Source organism: Ceratotherium simum, chromosome 14 (genome assembly GCF_057802395.1).
Source record: "Ceratotherium simum simum isolate JZ-2026a chromosome 14, ASM5780239v1, whole genome shotgun sequence".
Lineage (NCBI taxonomy): Eukaryota > Metazoa > Chordata > Mammalia > Perissodactyla > Rhinocerotidae > Ceratotherium > Ceratotherium simum.
Window position 1 is genome coordinate 35135811 of NC_141913.1, and position 17974 is coordinate 35153784.

A 17974-nucleotide genomic window follows, 5' to 3' on the forward strand; every position below is an offset into this window, starting at 1 on the left:
AGTATAAATTTAAACTTTGGGAGGGTTTCCTCTAGGCACGTTTATATTTTAAGTCTTCTCTCTAATCATGATAAGAAGGATTCCATCTCCTTTATAGAACATTAAGATATTAACGAAAAAGGAGAGGTTCTCTTTATCTGACAGGGGAAGGACCTTCCCTGAACTGTTTAAATCAGACTTCAGAGGCCTTACTCAAAGGGTCTCGTACCCATAACAGCTTAGCCATTAGCATTCATGTGGCTTTGTGGCCTTTTTATTCCTTTAGGTGTTTTTTGACTGAATAAAATCAGAAGTCCTTTTGCGTAAATACCTCACCTGATAGCTAGGCTGGGCTTTGAGTACCGCGGTGGGTTTCAGCACTGACACCTGCCTCTCTCCCAGCGCTCACGATCGCAACACCCTTTGACTCCATCTACTCCGGCCTGTGTGGCTTCAACAGCACACTGGCCTGCGTCGCCATCGGGGGCATGTTCTACGTCATCACCTGGCAGACACACCTGCTGGCCATCGCCTGCGGTAGGTACTGCCCACGGATTCCCTTCCCGCCTCGAGTGATGCCTATGTCTATCTCCACAAGGAAAACCTCCAGTGATAATTTTGGCTGATCCTCCAAAGACAAATAAGAGGAATTGCTTGCTTTATAAAAGGGTTTTTATTTAAAACTGTTTTGAATGGTTGTTGAGTGACTAATACATTAAAAACTATTTTCACTGAACACAAAGTGTTCAGCCATGTGAAGACAGATTTTTTAGATGGTGTTGGTTGGTGTTCGTGGGCTGTCTCTGTGATTGCTACTTTCCTGGTGATTGAAACTAATTGACAGAGCAACTCTTATGCAAATAATCTCTATATTTGGAATTGGGCCATTTACATCAGATATAGCAATTAACCTTAAGCACCCAGACATCGACCATAGGACCTTCAAACAGTGCTTACGTTGTAGGAATGCTGAAGGATGTGGTCGGGATTACTACCAGCTGGGCGCTCAGTAACTCTCGAATAAGGGTTTGCTGTTGTTAATATTCTAGGGACAGTTAGGCTGCTTTTAGTTGAGAAATTGAGAGTTCAGAAGGAAAGCCCTATTACAATGGTCCATTTTCACAGAACCTCACCTCTGGCCTGCACTTGGCTCTTCCCAGGGGCCAGCATGCTCGTGCCCTCTGCACGCAGAGCCTAGAAGATGAGGCAGTAGGTGTATTTGGTCTTTCTCAAGCTTACAGAATGCTGCTCCTCCCTGGAAACCCATATTCTGTTAATAACTTGTGATGAAATATTCCAGCAGGGGTTCTGGGAGTCACTTGCCTTGGCTGTATAGTAAAATTTTCATTTATGGTTTATGCTGCTAAATATTCCTTTGCTACAACGCAAGGTGGTGGGACCCAAGAGAACTGTAACAGCTCAATTCTGGCCCCGTTTTACAAAGTTCATCTGCTGCCTTAGTTGTGCAGGCGTTTGCGTGGAATTTAACACTTTTCAAAGCTGCCAAGCAATGGAAACGTACTTCAATTTTTTTTAATCTAAGAGAGAGCATTTGTGGCATAAAATGTATGGGGAGAGAATATGTAGACTAAGCTTCAGATGCTGTTAGTCACTGGACTATTTCTTGGTTCTTTTTCCAGCACTGTTTGCAGCCTACCTGGGTGCTACCCTGGCTAACATGTTATCTGTGGTGAGTCAACATGGGCTAAGAACATGCCGCAGCATCCTTCCTCATGTTCTCTCAGCTCCCCAAAGCCTCCAGGAAGCCCTCCCCAGTTCATCCCTCTTGTCTCAAATCACACTACTCACCTCAGCACCCACTAGACAGAAAGAGCTGGGCCTCAAAAGTTTAAATGTCAACTGTTGGTCAATCAGATCCCATCCTCAGTGGGCAAACAGCGTTCCTTATAGAAGGACAATTTGAAGAGCACTATCTTGTAAATCAAACTCCTTTCAGTTGTATCATCCTCTAGAATAAGTTTTAAATCTTTATTATTTAATATTTTTTGTATGTGTATAGATCATCTGCCCAGCTAGCTTGTGGGCCAGTGTACATCTTTGTTTATCCCATAGCAACTAGCACAGAGTCAGGAGTCACAAGGCAAGGCTTTAGGGAAGACAGGGAGCTAAACCCCAGCCACACCTGAGAGGAGCCAGAGCTGGTGGTTGTGGTCATGTGCAGTGGTCCAAGAACCCCTTCTTTAGCTGGGTCCCAGTGTAGGGCAGGTTGTGAGGTCAGGAGCAGCTGCATGGCCAACCCCAGTCCCCCACATACACTGAGAGGGGCCCAGGTTCCAGCACAGAGCACTCATGGCTCAGCCTGCAGTCCATGCCTCCCCCTCTTGGGTAAGGGTTCAGGGGCACATCTCACATAGGCAACCAGGAAAAGTCCCGCTGGTCCTGCTGGTGAGGTTAGAGGTGAGCCTTCAACTCACACCTGTCTAAATCCCTCCTTCACTCGTAGTGAAATTGAGCAGTTTGTACTTATCATAGGAAGGAATTTTCTAAGCAAGAGAATTGGCATTCACTGATACCATCGGGTGTCCCCCAATGGATCAAGTCCCTCCTCTTGGCCCCATCACATTTTGTACGTGCATCTGCTACAACACTTAACATACAGTATTGTGACGAGTCTGGTACACATCGGTCCTCTTCCACCTTCAGCCCACCTTCAGAACAGGGGCCCGATTGTGTTCTTATCTTTATCTCTAGTACCTATAACAGCACCCAGCACATAGTAGGTGCTCAAGAAATACTGAATGAATGAAACCCTAAGGTAATGAACACCCTCCCCTCCCCCCACATGTGGAATTCCAGAGCTGGGGCTGTCAGCCTACCATCAGAAACACTGACAGGAGACAAGAGGATGGAATATGGCCTCTGCGGCTCATGTCTGCTCCAGGCTTTCCCATCTCTTCTTGCACCCATCTTTTCACCCAGTCATCCAGCCAATAAATACATGTCTCATGCCTTCCTTTGACAAGGTCCTGGAAGGGCTACGAAATAGGTGGCTTTGCTTCCTGATTGTAGGCATTCCCAGGGTGACTGGCCCTTTACTCTGTGCACAGAGAAGTTATAGGCTATACCACTCAAGCTAGACATTTTTCAAAACAAAATCAAATTTACTTTCTGTGTGCCTACTATGTTTAAGACACTGTGCTGACCACTCTCAAGGAGACCAAATGTGCAGGCTCTCAACTCACTCTGAAGGAATTTCCAATCTCCTTGAGGAACAGGATATAAAAATGTTGAATGACACTTATGGGACCATCCAACCCATCCACAGAAGGGAGCGCTTAGGGGCTGCACTCTTTTCCTTTCTAACTGGTACATGTATGTGCAGCCCTGTGTCTTCAACAATGCCACCCTCTACTTGACCATGATGAGCACATGCTGAGGACCATTCACTGAGCACTCAGTATGCATTAGCCACCAACTCCCTGAGTAGGTATTACTATTCCTGTTTTACTATTAAGGAAATTGGTCTCAGAAAGATGGAATGACTACAACAAGGGGATCACAGATGAGATTTGGATCTGGGTCTATGGAACTCCAAACCCACATCCTTTCCACTAGAGGACTTGAAAAAGATGTTTCCCAAAACACCCTATGCAGTCTTAGCAGGACTTTGGAAAGTCTCACTGAGTGGAATTCATCATTCATGGGTATTCCTTACAGCCACTGTTCTGATGCTAGACTCTCATTATTCTTCTCCCAGTCCCATCCCATCCAACAGTGCCATCTTTGAACACACATGTGACTGGCATCATTGCCCCCATGGTATTACCTGAGATTTTTTACTGCTTATAATAAAATGATATTTGGGGGAGGGAGGCATGATTGACTCTGCCACATAGCTGAATTTGCAGGCTCTTTGTTAACAAGCTTGAAGTTATCTCAAATGAAGAGTGGGGAAGGGTACTAAAAAAACCTCAGGGCGTCCTAAGGAGTAAAAAACAGGTCAACATCATGAGAAAAGGAGCTGAGAAGGGGACAACCCTTGAGAAGAGAAGTAGCTACCCTCTATCTCCAGCTTCCTGGGGCTAGGATATCACATCTCTGCCTCTCTCCAGATGTCTGCTCTATTTCCCTGCGTCTCTCTGTGATGAGTTTCTTTTGCTGCACACAGCCCCCAAATGGCCACCCAGCACTGGTTGGCTCTCTAGTCCTTTCAAATCAAGAGCCTCTGGACTCAGTCTTTGTTCCTCTTAGTTCAAATTCTCAAGAGAGGGATTCTATTCTTAGGTCATCTCCCTATGGGAAGCTGCATCTGAGTCAGGTGCCTCACCCTAATCCAGTTAGCTGTGACTGAAGAGCAAAAGGAAACTTGAACTACAAAATGGCTTCCAAAGCCATTCCTTTAACAGGGACTATGGGAGAAGGCAGGGAATGGCCATAGTTCCTAGAGTTGGAGCCTGGCCAGACATCCCAAGACAAAACATGTCTTCTCCATAAAGGGATATTATAATAGAGTTCCAATGGCTGCATTTTGAAGAATGTGTGCTCACCTGTTACAATGCAGGCTGATACCACCAGCAAGATTTTATTTATATTAGTCATGAATTAAGCGTTATTCCTATTAATGCCCACAAAGTGTCCCTTCCTCTATCCAGGGCTGGTAAAAGAGCTAATGAAACAGGCACAAGCATCTGACGTAACCAAGGCTTCTCTTGTATTCTCCCCTCCCCCCAGTTTGGATTACCACCCTGCACTTGGCCCTTCTGCCTCTCAGCACTCACCTTTCTGCTCCTGACAACCAACAATTCTGCCATCTACAAGCTTCCACTCAGCAAAGTCACCTACCCAGAGGCCAACCGAATCTACTACCTGTCTCAGGAGAAAAACAGAAGACCATCAACTGTAACAAAGTACCAGGCCTACGAGGTCTCCTAAGTTGCCCTTTCTAAAATATGTCACTGTAAACTCAGCCTTCAGTGGGCTATCCAGGCCCCCAGGCTGAAGGCCACTTAACCTCTCCTTATGTCTGTTCTGCGATTCTTCCCCAAAGCAAGCTTACACCCTTGTTATTCCCAAACACAGAGAAATATGTGTGTATTCACCATTTAGGAACCTCTCTGTTCTAAGATGCACAATACTTATCAAAGATATGCTTAGTTTAGAGTTTATACCCATAGCTCACTCCATAAGAGGTCCCTTTAAGGGGAACTTGCCCTCTTCTGTAAAATAAGCCACATCCCTAGAGAGAACTCACCAAGAAGGGGACAGAGATTGATGACGTTGTCATCCAACTCAGTCATTTAATGTAACAATGCACAGTGTCAGGAAATGTGCATTAGCCTGGAAAGCAACGGACTGGTCTTCCCCAGTTCTGCCACTAATGAATTCCCAGCACTCAGTTGAGTCCATCCCCACTCTCAGCCTCGATTTCTTACTGGTTTCATGACAAGGAGGGACTCTATGGTCCCTGCTACCTCAGAAGTGTTGATTCTTCTCTCTTTCCTGTAAACTGATGAAATCAGCATGACCAACAAATAATTACTTTGATTTAAGTAAAAGATGGAAGGGTTACCTGGAGAAAAGGCAGTGCAATTTTAATGTTCTATGGAGATTTACTCTTGAGTCATGAGAAGACGTTCTCCAGACCTGGGGTTAGGAAACTAAATTCACTGGAAATGCCACATGCCTTCCTTTACATAACAGAAATATTTCTGGAAATGTCATAAGATGAAAACTGATCTTTTTCAACATTCAAATCATATTTTAAACAAATGTCTTTCTTCTCGTAGTATTCACAAACATACTCTCATTAAACTGTTCAGTTTGCAACTTGGTATCAGGGTTTTCTTAAAATGGGGCTCACCTGCACTGTTCACACATTGTCCATTGGAGGGGTTTCCCACAGTCAAGCGTGTGTCTGAAAAGAGATGAGAATGGGTTAAAAATTATCAGAAGAGGATTTGATTGCCTTACAAAGGGAATAATACAGAAATGACCATGGTCATTGTTTTCTGTTTGAGTTGAAATGCAGGCTGTTAACAACCCATCTCACTTTTTAAGGGTAGTCTTTTAGTCTTGCACCCCAAAATTACAAATCCAGCCCCTCTTGAACATCCAGTAGCTATTATTATTTAGTTACTCCAGTTATAGCATTGAGCTCCTAAACCACAGCACCCCTTTGTGGGAAGCCATGTGGCTCAGCCTTCCCACTCCTCCCCCAGAGGAGGGCAAATGAACCTCTTATAGACCCTCAGTGGGACCCTCACCCTCATATCACACACTTCCAGTTTAGTGTGATGGGCTGAGGACATAAGATGAGGGAAGGAGGAAAGGGAAGGGGACAGACCCTCTATAAATGCAGCTTGAAGGAAAGAATTACATTTTCCCAAAATCCATCATTTGGAAAAAGTTGGCGTCTGCATTTATCTTTTCTTTTCTCTGTCTGCCTTGAGATCCCAGCCATCTTCTGCCAGCCCAAGAGCACTGGGCTGCCTCTATCTCTCCCAGACCATATCTAGCTAATTACGATTTCTCCAGGAAAATGAACACTTCTCGCTGGAAACAAATCCCCCCCCCCCCATAGGAAAGAGAACAAGTCACACTCCAGAGGCTACCTCTGAGTTTGTGATCACACCTTGAGGCCAAGAAGGTCTCAGGCTGTATTTTAATGACCATGGAGTTATGGCTTTCTGAAGATTAAGCATCCAGGAGTTTCACCAGAAGGCTGTTTATGCTTACAGCTCATTCAGCTGCCCAAGAAACTCTAAGTGATGACATAGAACTATTAAAATACCACTTTTCATGCATTTTCCACCAAAGTGTTATAATCTGGTTTTATTAACAGCAGGAAACCCTCCATATGCATGCCATTCTGATTATTGACCACTAACAAATCCCTTCGGCTGTTCTAAGTATTTCAATATCTTCATCTATAAAGCAAATTGAGTTGGCCCAGGATACCAAGCAAGGTGGAAATAGATGGGATAAAAGAATTTGACTCACAAAAATGTACAATGTCCATAGGATTTCAGAGTAGTCACTCTATTCCAGCACTTCAATTAGGTGTCGACAGAAGAGAGAGGGAGCAGCTCACACCAGCCCCTGAGAACTGATTGTGCAAGTAAGCACAAGTCTCCCAATGCCATTCAGTGACATCATTGATAGCTTGAAATCAGCCATAATGGGAGTATTTACACCACAAAAATCAGCAAACTACAAATCTGGGCTTTTTTCCCCCAGATAACCAGCTTACCAGCACACCATTGCCAAACCAATTTGGTGGGAAGAAAAGAGAACAATTGCAGGTCTCTTAGCCAAAGACTCAGAAACTACAGCCAAAATATTCAACCCAGCAATGCTACATGGATGCCACTCCATATGAAAAGGGCATTTGAAAGAATAACAAATGTGTTCTCAGGCATGAAAAAAAAAGCTCAGAGATTTACCCACAGAGTCCTACACTGAAAATACTCTAAGTGGAAGGATCCAAATAAAAATATAAACAAATCTAGGAAATGCTGCCAGGGACATAAGAAGTATAGGGGTGATCAAATACCTTGGTAATGTTTATAATTTATTAGGACCAAAGCACGAAAAATAGAAGAAATATACGTACAACAACCTAGAACTGGAATATTAAATGATGGTGGAGGGGGCAGGGAGGACAAAAGAAACAGGAGAGCCTGTTCGAGTATTGAGCTTATATAAAAATTGATAAGTTTAAAAAGTCTATAGGGAGGAATAAACATGAATGATAAGGGCAACCACCATGGGAACAAAATCAGAATTATAATTTTTGAACCAGAAGAAAATTCTGTCTTTCCAATGGAAAACAGAAAAGGAGAAAAATATTATAGAAAAAGTCCCCCCAAAAAGACAATAAGTACAAAAAATAAGTAGAAGGCAGAAACTAGTCATAATATGACAGTAATTGACCAAAAAAAATGTTAACTATTAAATTTACTAGTGGAATACAGAGACTTTCAGGTTGTACTTTTTTAAAAAGACCTAACAGGGGATTCTGGGAAGATGGCTGTGTAGGAGGACTCTGAAGTCACCTCCTCCCATGGACACAACAAATCCACAACTACCTGTGGAACAATCTCCTCTGAGAGAGATCTGGGAACTGAATAAAAGGAACCCCCACAACAAGGGACAACACTGAAGGGGTGGAAGAGGCAGAAATACACCTCTGTTGAGGACCAAACCACATCCTAGCTGTGGAACTTCATAACTGGGAACAATCTCAAAGGTATGAAGCTTTTCCTAGAGGAATGGGGGGATCTGAGGCTGGAGCAACCCAGCCTTTAGATTCAGCACAACCAAGATGAGATCCCATAATACCTGGCTTTGCTAGCTTTGAAAACCAGTGGGGAATACCCCCAGAAAAACTATTGGCCTTCAGATAAAGAAAAACCTGCTCTTAAAGAGCCCACACACAGATTCACCCATTCCAGAAACCAACACAGAAACATCAGAAAGAAAAATGCATAGTCCATTGGTAAAGGAGACTCACTGTAAGCTTTGAGCACATTTCAGAGGCAGGAGGCAGCTGGGCCCACCCCCTTAAGGAATGAGACACTGATAGCAGCCATTATTATGACCTAGTTCAGTTACATTGACACAGACACTGGCAGATGCCATTGGATTCTTCCTCTAGCCTGTTAGCGCAGGGATTTGTCCCACCCACTAGAGCATCTATTTAAGTGAGTGCAGTTAGGGCAGGCAGCCCACCCCAGGGACTGGCCCCACCCACCAGCAAGCCCACAGCAAACTTGTGGGCCGACATAGGCGGGGTGTGTGGGACCTCTGAAGCAGGGCAAGTGGGTCCACCTCAGCAGGACATGCATGTGGGCAGGCCTGTGTTGGCAGAGTGTGTGGGCCTATGGGCCATGGGGTGTGTTGGCCACAGCAGACTTGTGCCACTGGTCATCTCAAACAGCCACACAGGGGATCTGCCCTGCCTTCTAACACCTGAAACAATTGTGTACTACCATGCCTTGGGACAGTCCACTCATCTGTGCTCCTGAGAGAGCCAACAACAGCTGTGTGCTGCAGAAAGCCTCATCAGAGGCCTGCAGCAATTGTGAGCCCTTGAGCCTAGCAACCAGCCACACTGGGAGTCTGACTCACTTAACAGCAAAACAGCAGTAGCTGTGTGCTATTAGACCTTGCAGCCAGTGATTCCAGGGCTTGCCCCACCCAATAAAGTGACCATAGCAACCACACATGGCTGAGCCTTACAACCAGCCTAGCCTACTCATGCACCCACAACAAAAGCAACCCCAACACAACAGAAGGGCACAGGTAGCCCACACAGCGGACACTCCTGGAACATTTGGAACATGTGATGAGAGGGAGGCACATTGCTGGGCCCATAAGACATCTTTCACATAAGGCCACGTGTCCAAGATCAGGAGATGTAGCTGATCTACCTAATACATAGATACAAGCACAGAGAAGTAGCCAAAATGAGGAGACAAAGGAATATGTTCCAAATAAAGGAACAAGATAAATCTTCAGAAAACAAACTAAATGAAACAGAGATAAACAATCTACCTGATAAAGAGTACAAACTAATTGTCATAAGGATGTTCACTGATCTGGGGAGAAAAAAGAAAAATACAGTGAGAACTTCAACAAAGAATTAGAAAATATAAAAAAGAACCAATCAGAACTGAAGAATACAATAATAGAAATTAAAAATTCACTAGCAGGAATCAACAGCAGAGTAGATGATACAGAAGAATGGATCAGTGATCTGGATGAAAGAGATTACCTCATGGTAATCACAAACCAGAAACCTATAATAAACACACAAAAAATAAACAGAAAGGAACCCAAACATAATACTAAAGAATGCCATCCAATCACAAGGGAAAAGAGCAAGACAAGAAGAAAGGAACAGAGAAGAACTACTAAAAAGTAAGAAAATGGCAATAAATACATACTTATCAATAGCAACTTTAAATGTCAATGGACTAAATGCTCCAATCAAAAGACATAGAGTGGCTGAGTGGATTAAAAAATAAGATGCACATATATGCTGCATACAAGAGACACACTTCAGACTAAAGATACTCACGAACTGAAAGTGAAGGGATGGAAAAAGATACTCCATGCAAATGGCAATGAAAAGAAAGCAGGGGTAGTAATACTTATATCAGACGAAAGAGACTTTAAAACAAAAACTAACAAGAGACAAAGAAGGGCATTGCATAATGATAAAGAGAACAATCCAACAAGAAGATAAAATGCTTGTAAATATCTATGCACCCAACATAGGAGAACCTAAATATATAAAGCAATTCTTAACACACATAAAAGGAGAAATTGACAGCAACACAATAATAGTAGGGGACTTTAACACTCCACTTACATCAATGGATAGATCATCCAAACAGAAGATCAATAAGGAAACATTGGCCTTAAATGACACATTAGATCAGATGGACTCAGCAGATATATATAAAACATTCCATCCAAAAACTGCAGAATACACATTCTTTTCTAATGCATGTGGAACATTCCCCAGGGTAAATCACGTACTAGGTCCCAAAACAAGTCTCAACAAATTCAAGAAGATTGAAACAATATTAAGCATCTTTTCTGACCACAAAAGAATGAAACTAGAAATCAAATACAAAAAAAAAAAAAACCTGGAAAAGCCACAAATATGTAGAGATTAAACAAAATTCTACTGAACAACTGCTGGGTCAATGAAGAAATCAAAGGAGAAATCAAAAAATACCTGGAAACAAATGAAAATGAAAATACAACATACCAAAATTTATGGGATACAGCAAAAGTGGTACTAAGAAGGAATTTTATAGCAATACAGGCCTACCTCAAGAAACAAGAAAAATCTCAAATAAATGAACTAACAATACATATAAAGGAACTAGAAAAAGAAGAACAAACAAAGCCCAAAATCAGTTGTAGGAAAGAAATAATAAAAATCAGAGGGGAAATAAATGAAATAGAGACTAAAGAAACAGTAGAAAGGATCAATGAAATTAAGAGCTGGTTCTTTGAAAAGATAAACAAAATTGACAAACTTTTAGCTAGACTCACCAAGAAAAAAAGAGAGAAAGCTCAAATAAAATCAGAAATGAAAGAGGAAATATTGCAATGGACACCACAGAAATACAAAGGATTATAAGAGCACACTACGAAAAACTATATGCCAACATATTGGATAATATGAAGAAATGGCTAAATTCTTAGAATCATAAAATCTTCCAAAACTGAATCAAGAAGAAATAGAGGATCTGAATAGACCAATCACTAGTAAGGAGATTGAAATCAAAACCTCCCAAAAAACAAAAGTTCAGGATCAGATGGCTTCCCTGGTGAATTCTACCAAATATTCAAATAGACTTACTACCTATTCTTCTCAAACTCTTCCAAAAAATTGAAGAGGATGGGACACTTCCTAACTCATTCCACATGGCCAACATTACGCTGATGCCAAAACCAGACAATGACAACACAAGAAAAGAAAATTAGAGGCCAGTATCACTGATGAACATAGATGCAAAAATCCTCAACAAAACATTAGCAAATCACATACAACAATACATTAAAAAGATCATACACCATGATCAAGTGAGATTTACTCCAAGGATGCAAGGATGGTTCAACACCTGCCAATTAATCAATAAGATACACCACATTAACAAAATGAAGAATAAAAATTACATGATCATCTCGATAGATGCAGAGAAAGCATTCGACAAGATCCAACACCCATTTATCATAAAAACCCTCAATAAAATGGGCGTAGAAGAAAAGTACCTCAAAATACTAAAGGCCATGTATAACAAACCCACAGTCAACATCATACTTAATGGTGAAAAACTTAAATCTATCCCTTTAAGAACAGGAACAAGACACTGTCACCACTCTTATTCAACATAGTATAGTATTGCTCCTAGCCAGATCAATCAGGCAAGAAAAAGAAACAAAAGGGATCGAAATTGGAAAAGAAGAAGTAAAACTCACTATTTGCAGGAAACAGGATTTTATATAGAGAAAACCTTAAAGAATCCAGCAAAAAACTATTAGAAATAATAAATGAATACAATAAAGTTGCAAGGCACACAATCAACATACAAAAATCAGTTGCATTTCTATAAACTAACAAAGAACTAGCAGAAAGAGAAATTAAGAATACAATTCCATTTATAATCAGAATAAAATACCTATAAATAAATTTAACAAAAGAGGTGAAAGAGTTGTACACTGAAAACTATAAAATGTTGTTGAAAGAAATCGAAGAAGACACAAGGAAATAGAAAGATATTCCATGCTAATGGATTGGAAGAATTAACATAGTTAAAATGTCTGTATTGCCTAAAGCAATCTACAGATTCAATGCAATTCCTATCAAAATCCCAATGACATTTTTCATGGAAATAGACCAAAGAATCCTAAAATTTATATGGCACAACAAAAGACCCCAAATAGCCAAAGCAATCCTGAGAAAAAAGAACAAAGCTGGAGGTATCACACTCCCTGATTTCAAAATATACCACTAGGCTCTAGTAATCAAAACAGCATGGTACTGACAGAAAAACAGACACATAGATCAATGCAACAGAATCGAGAGCCCAGAAATAAAACCACACATCTATGGACAGCTAATGTTTGGCAAAAGAGCCAAGAACATAAAATGAGGAAAGAAAAGTCTCTTCAATAAATGGTGTTGGGGAAACTGGACAGCTACATGCAAAAGAATGAAAGTAGACCATTATCTTACACCATACACAAAAATTAACTCAAAGTGGATTAAAGACTTGAAGGTAAGACCTGAAACCACAAAGCTTCTAGAAGAAAACGTAGACAGTATGCTCCTTGACATCAGTCTTAGCAGTTTTTTGAATACCATGTCTCCTCAGGCAAGGGAAACAGAAGAAAAAATAAACAAATGGGACTAGGTCAAATTTAAAAGCTTCAGCACAGCAGAGGAAACTATCAACAAAACGAAGACAACCTAACAATTGGGAGAAGATATTTGCAAATTATGTATCTGGTAAGGGGTTAATATCCAAAATATGTAAAGAATTCGTACAACTCAACAATAAAATAATAAACAACCCAATTATTTGAATACAAAAGAGTGCAATAAGATATACTAAATAAATATGAACCAAAAGAAAGATTAGGGTATCAATCACAACACCTTGAAAAATGAAATTTAAGGCAAAAAAGGTAAAGAACAAAGAAACGATCTATGTTGTTAATCATCAGGGAAATGCAAATCAAAACTACAATGAGATATCACCTCACACCTCTTAGAATGGCTATTATCAAAAAGACTAGAAAAAAAGTGTTGACAAGGACGTGGAGAAAAGAGAATCCTGTGCACTTTGGTGGGAATGTAAATTGGTGCAGCCATTACGGAAAACAGTATGGAGGTTCCTCAAAAAATTAAAAATAGAACTACCATATGATCCAGCTATTCCACTTCTGGGTATTTATCCAGAAGAAAATAAAAACACTAACTCAAAAAGATATATGCACCCTCATGTTCATTGCAGCATAACCAAGATACGGAAACAACCTAAGTGTCCATTAATGCATGAATGAATAAAGAAAACGTGGCATATAATATTATTCAGCCATAAAAAAGAGTGAAATCTTGCCATTTGCAATAACGTGGATGCATCTCAAGGGCATTATGCTAAGTGAAATGTCAGACAGAAAAAGACAAATACCATATTATCTCTCTTATATGTGGAATCTCAAAAAATAATAAGTTTAAAAAAAAAAAGCTTATAGATACAGAGAACAGATTGGTGGTTGCCAGAGGCGGGGGCGGGGTGGTGGTGAGAGAAATGGGTGATCTGTTTTTGTTTGTTTTTCTTTGAATAAATTGAACAAAAAAATAAAAAACAAAGAATGATGTAAAAAGAACAATAAGACAAAAACACATAATCATCATAAACACATATGTACATAAACAATCAACCACAAGATACATCAAGCAACAGCTGACTGAACTACAGGGAGAAATAAATCAGTAATTATAGATAAGATTTTACCAAAACCTCAGAACTTGATACATCAAGACAACAAAAAATGAACAGAGATATCAAAGATATAAACAATAGAATTAGTAAGTATGAACTATTGCATTCACGTAGGATTCTAAACCCTTTCACTCAATACCCTCCCCCCAAAAAACCAATAGAGAACACACATTCTTTTCAAGCACCTGTAGAACATTTACAAAATAGACCAGGTATTATGCCATAAAACAAGCTTGGGATCATCATGCGATGCCGGTGGGAAGTTGACCAGTGCAGCCATTTGGAGAGCAAGTCTTCAGTATTTAGTCAACGTTAAGCATATACACCCGCTATGACCTAGAAATTCCCCTCTATAGAGTATATACATTTCCCAGGAAGGCTGCTCAGCACAGCATTCACTGTGACGCAGAGAACTGGAGGAGAATGCAGAGGCAAAGCAGGATGGGGCACACCACGGAGTCCTACACAGCAGATAGAAGCCCAAGACCACAGATAGAGCACTGTGGATAGATCTTAAAACCTAGTGCTGGGGTAAAAATAAGAAAATGACATTTATAACCAATGCTATTTGCATAAATTAAAAATGCATGCCCTCTAAACGACAATACATATTTTGCAAGGGCACAAACGAAAAAGGTGCATTGGAGTGCAGGAGGGAAAAGAGAGTGGAGTATAAAATTGAAAAGACATACACACTTTTATACGTTGAAGAAAGGGGCCTTGCACGGACCAATGAAAAGAATATGCAGGGACTAACCCAACATGATTAACTCAACTCTGCAAGAAAAACATTAAAATAGGTAGGGCATAGTGTGTGTTCTGCTCAGCCCTGTCAGAGCCTCTGGTTGTCAGTGTCAGAGTGACCCCAGAATTGGGGCAGGGTCAATCTGCAAAGCCCCCTAGAACTCCCTTCTGCCTCCACTAGCATTTGGAAGCATTCCTGCCTTGCTACAAACAGCTATACACATTTTTAAAAAAGTTTCTGCACTTTGTCTCCAAAATATGAACATTTTAATCCCTAGAGTAACAATAGTAATGAACATACATATTTATTTCTGCTTTTAGTGTGTTTTAGAATCTCTGATGAAATGTGGAAGTAAGGGGAAGGTTTTTTTTGTTGAGATTGCAGAAAGGTAGGAAAGAAAAGACGTTCCTGAAAATGAAAGTTGTAGGAACTGAGGATACAAACGGAGTTTGCAAAGAGCATGGACCTAGGATAAAAATAATAAATTCACATAACCTCCTACAGTCATCAAACCTAACTGGTGATTCAAACAGCAGGTAGGTGTGGAAACGTCCCAGTTCTCAAGACAAACCTGGTTTGGAATCCAGCCCTTCTCTGTTACATACTGGCTGGGGGGTTAATCTCTCAGAGCCGGCAGCTTATTATCTACAAAATAAGGATCATACCTGCCTAAGATCAGTGTTCATGTGAAGGCTAAAAAAGAACCCCTAGAACATAACTAGTCCATGCCGGGGACCATCGGCACTGGAGGATGGAGGAGGGCACTCTCTTACCCACAATTCCCAGGCAGCCCCAGTGACCAGAAACACCCAGCAGAGCCTGGGCATCATCTCATGGGTTTTCTTTAAAATGTGGGTGTCCAGGGGCAGAGGGGCCAGATCAGAACCCTTTCTTAGCTTTAGGATGCTAAGGAAAGGACTAGCTGGACATCCAAGTGGGGAGGCACTAAGGCTGTCCCCTCATTTCACCATTTGCACTATCCCCCTTCCTTCCTCTTCCTACCTCCCCAGAGCAAAGCATCACCTGTTTTAGGAAAACTTCCTCTAAACGAACACCTTAGAGGCCCCCTGTTCTCTTAATCCCTTAAGGTCATGACCATGGAGTGTGCTGCACAATTGTTCTTGGTTTCAATTATGTGTGTGTCTTTTCTTTCCAATTACATTGTAAGTCCTGTGAGGATAGTGGTTGGAATATACACACCGACACATACACACAACACACACACACACACATACACATGCATACATACATACACACATGCTATATATATACAAGTACATACACATGTGCATGCACACAGAGAGATATGCACATATATGTTCACACATGTGTTTATGTATTCACATATATATATATATACCCACATAAATAAGTACATCTACATAAACACATACACGGTTGTTTTTGTTTTTTGTCTCTTTTCTTTATAGAACTAGCCCACTGATGGGCACATAGTAGTCCCTCCAAAATAATTGAGTAATTGAAACATCCTCCCATCCCCACTCTCTCCCTCCACAGAGTCCATTCCCTCATACTGGCCGGAACTTGACAACTTACAAACTGTTTCACACACACAACCACATACACATAATAAACACGCAGAATCTCAGGCAGGCCAGCTGACTGGAATCTCGGCTCCAAAACCTCCTGCCTGCAGCCTCCTCTCCGACATAGTTTCCTGAATAGTGTTCAGGGAAAGAACTCTTCAGAACGATACACACCATTGAACCCTAATCATGTCATCATTTTATGGCAATAACTTCAAGCCTCCAGAAATGTCCTTTGCCACCATCCTTTCCTTACAGAGCCTCCACAGTTGGAACCCGAATCATGTAATGGTGTCAAGTGAGGCAGGTAGATGGGAGACTAATAGCTCTCAGACTTGAGCAAGCACCAGAATCACCCAGAAAGCTCATTAAGCACAGCTTGCTGAGCTCCATCCCCAGAGTTTCTGATTTAGCAGGTCTGTGGCAGGGCCTGAGAATTTGCATTCCTAACAAGTCCCAAGTGCTGTTGATACTGTTGATCCATGACCACACTTTGAAAACCACTACTGGAGACTTAGAAATGGGATGCTGCCTCCAATCATCCATTCCTCCTTTGCATGTTGTAATGCCCTGGTTTGCAAACTCTTGTAAATACAAGAATCATCCACAGTGCTTATTAAAACACAGATCCCTGGGCCTCAACCCCAGAGATTTTGGTTTAGTAGATCTGGGTAAAGCCGAGAATCTGAACTTCTAACAAACTCTTGGATTATGTGAATGCTGCTAGTTCAAGGTCCAGCCTTTGAGATCATTGCACAGTGGTACTTAGTCCTGGCTAGATTAGAGTCACCTGATTCTGATGCCCAGGCCCTACCCCAGACCAACTAAGTCAGCAGTGGGCCTGGGCACTGGGATTTTTTAAAAGCTGCTGGAGTGATTCCAGTGGGCAGCCAGGGTTGAAAACAACTGTAGTGTCTGTTTCCTGGGTCCCAACCTGTCTCAAATCAGAGTTACTCCTAGAGGCTGTTAAGGCCTCACCGTCCTCAGTCCCCAGGTTTTGATTTTGATAAGGGGGCATTGGGCCCGACACGGGTGCAGTGAGAAGCACTGGGCACCTGGAGGCAAGAGGGGCATGAACAGGAGGCACAGAGTATCCTCTGTGAAGTGAAGGTAGCCTCTTTCTCATGTTGTTGGGTCCCAGCCCCGCCCCCTGAAGGAGACTAGATAAAGAAAAATGAAACCACCCACAGGAAACATCCAGCCCAGTAGGCTGAGCAGACAAGCAAAGTTTTGCATTGGCCCCGGAAGCCTGCTGGGTGAGCAGCCTGGGCCCTAGAAAGGAAGAGTAAAGCAGTGAGATCGTCAGCAGCACCTCTGCCCCGTGCTGCTCTCAGTCAGGGGTCCATCTCCCTGGCCCTGTGGGCACAGGCAGCACTGGTCTGGCGGAGAGGTGTGGCTAGAGGTGAGAAGCTGCAGGAGTGCTGTGTGAACAGGTACGGGATGGGGGGTCGAGGGCTGCCCCGGGGGTGGGGACAGAAATTGTCCCCACTTTCTGTGGGGAGGTGGGGAGGCGATGACAGCAGCCCCTGCTGCTGCAGGTGAACAGGCAGAATGACATGTGGTGCGACTGGAAAGGGAGGTCCATTAAGACCTGCAATGCAGGAAGCCCTGACCAGGTAGACATCTGAGGTAAGAGGTAAAGAAGATGGAGAAAAGCAGAACACAGAGAAGTGCGGAGAGCAAGGCCAGGTGGTCCTCAACCGGAAGAGGGC

General features: G+C 42.0%; 1 protein-coding gene across 1 annotated transcript in view; it reads left to right on the forward strand.

The window, feature by feature from the left end:
* The window catches only part of SLC14A2 (solute carrier family 14 member 2), a 56669-nt gene extending 51797 nt beyond the window's left edge, over positions 1–4872 (forward strand). Inside the window, exons 17-19 of the mRNA XM_004422488.3 lie at positions 382–516; positions 1620–1669; positions 4672–4872. Coding sequence (XP_004422545.3) covers positions 382–516; positions 1620–1669; positions 4672–4872 — 386 coding nt within the window. The remainder of the gene's footprint in view (positions 1–381; positions 517–1619; positions 1670–4671) is intronic.
* The last annotated feature ends 13102 nt before the right edge of the window (positions 4873–17974 follow it).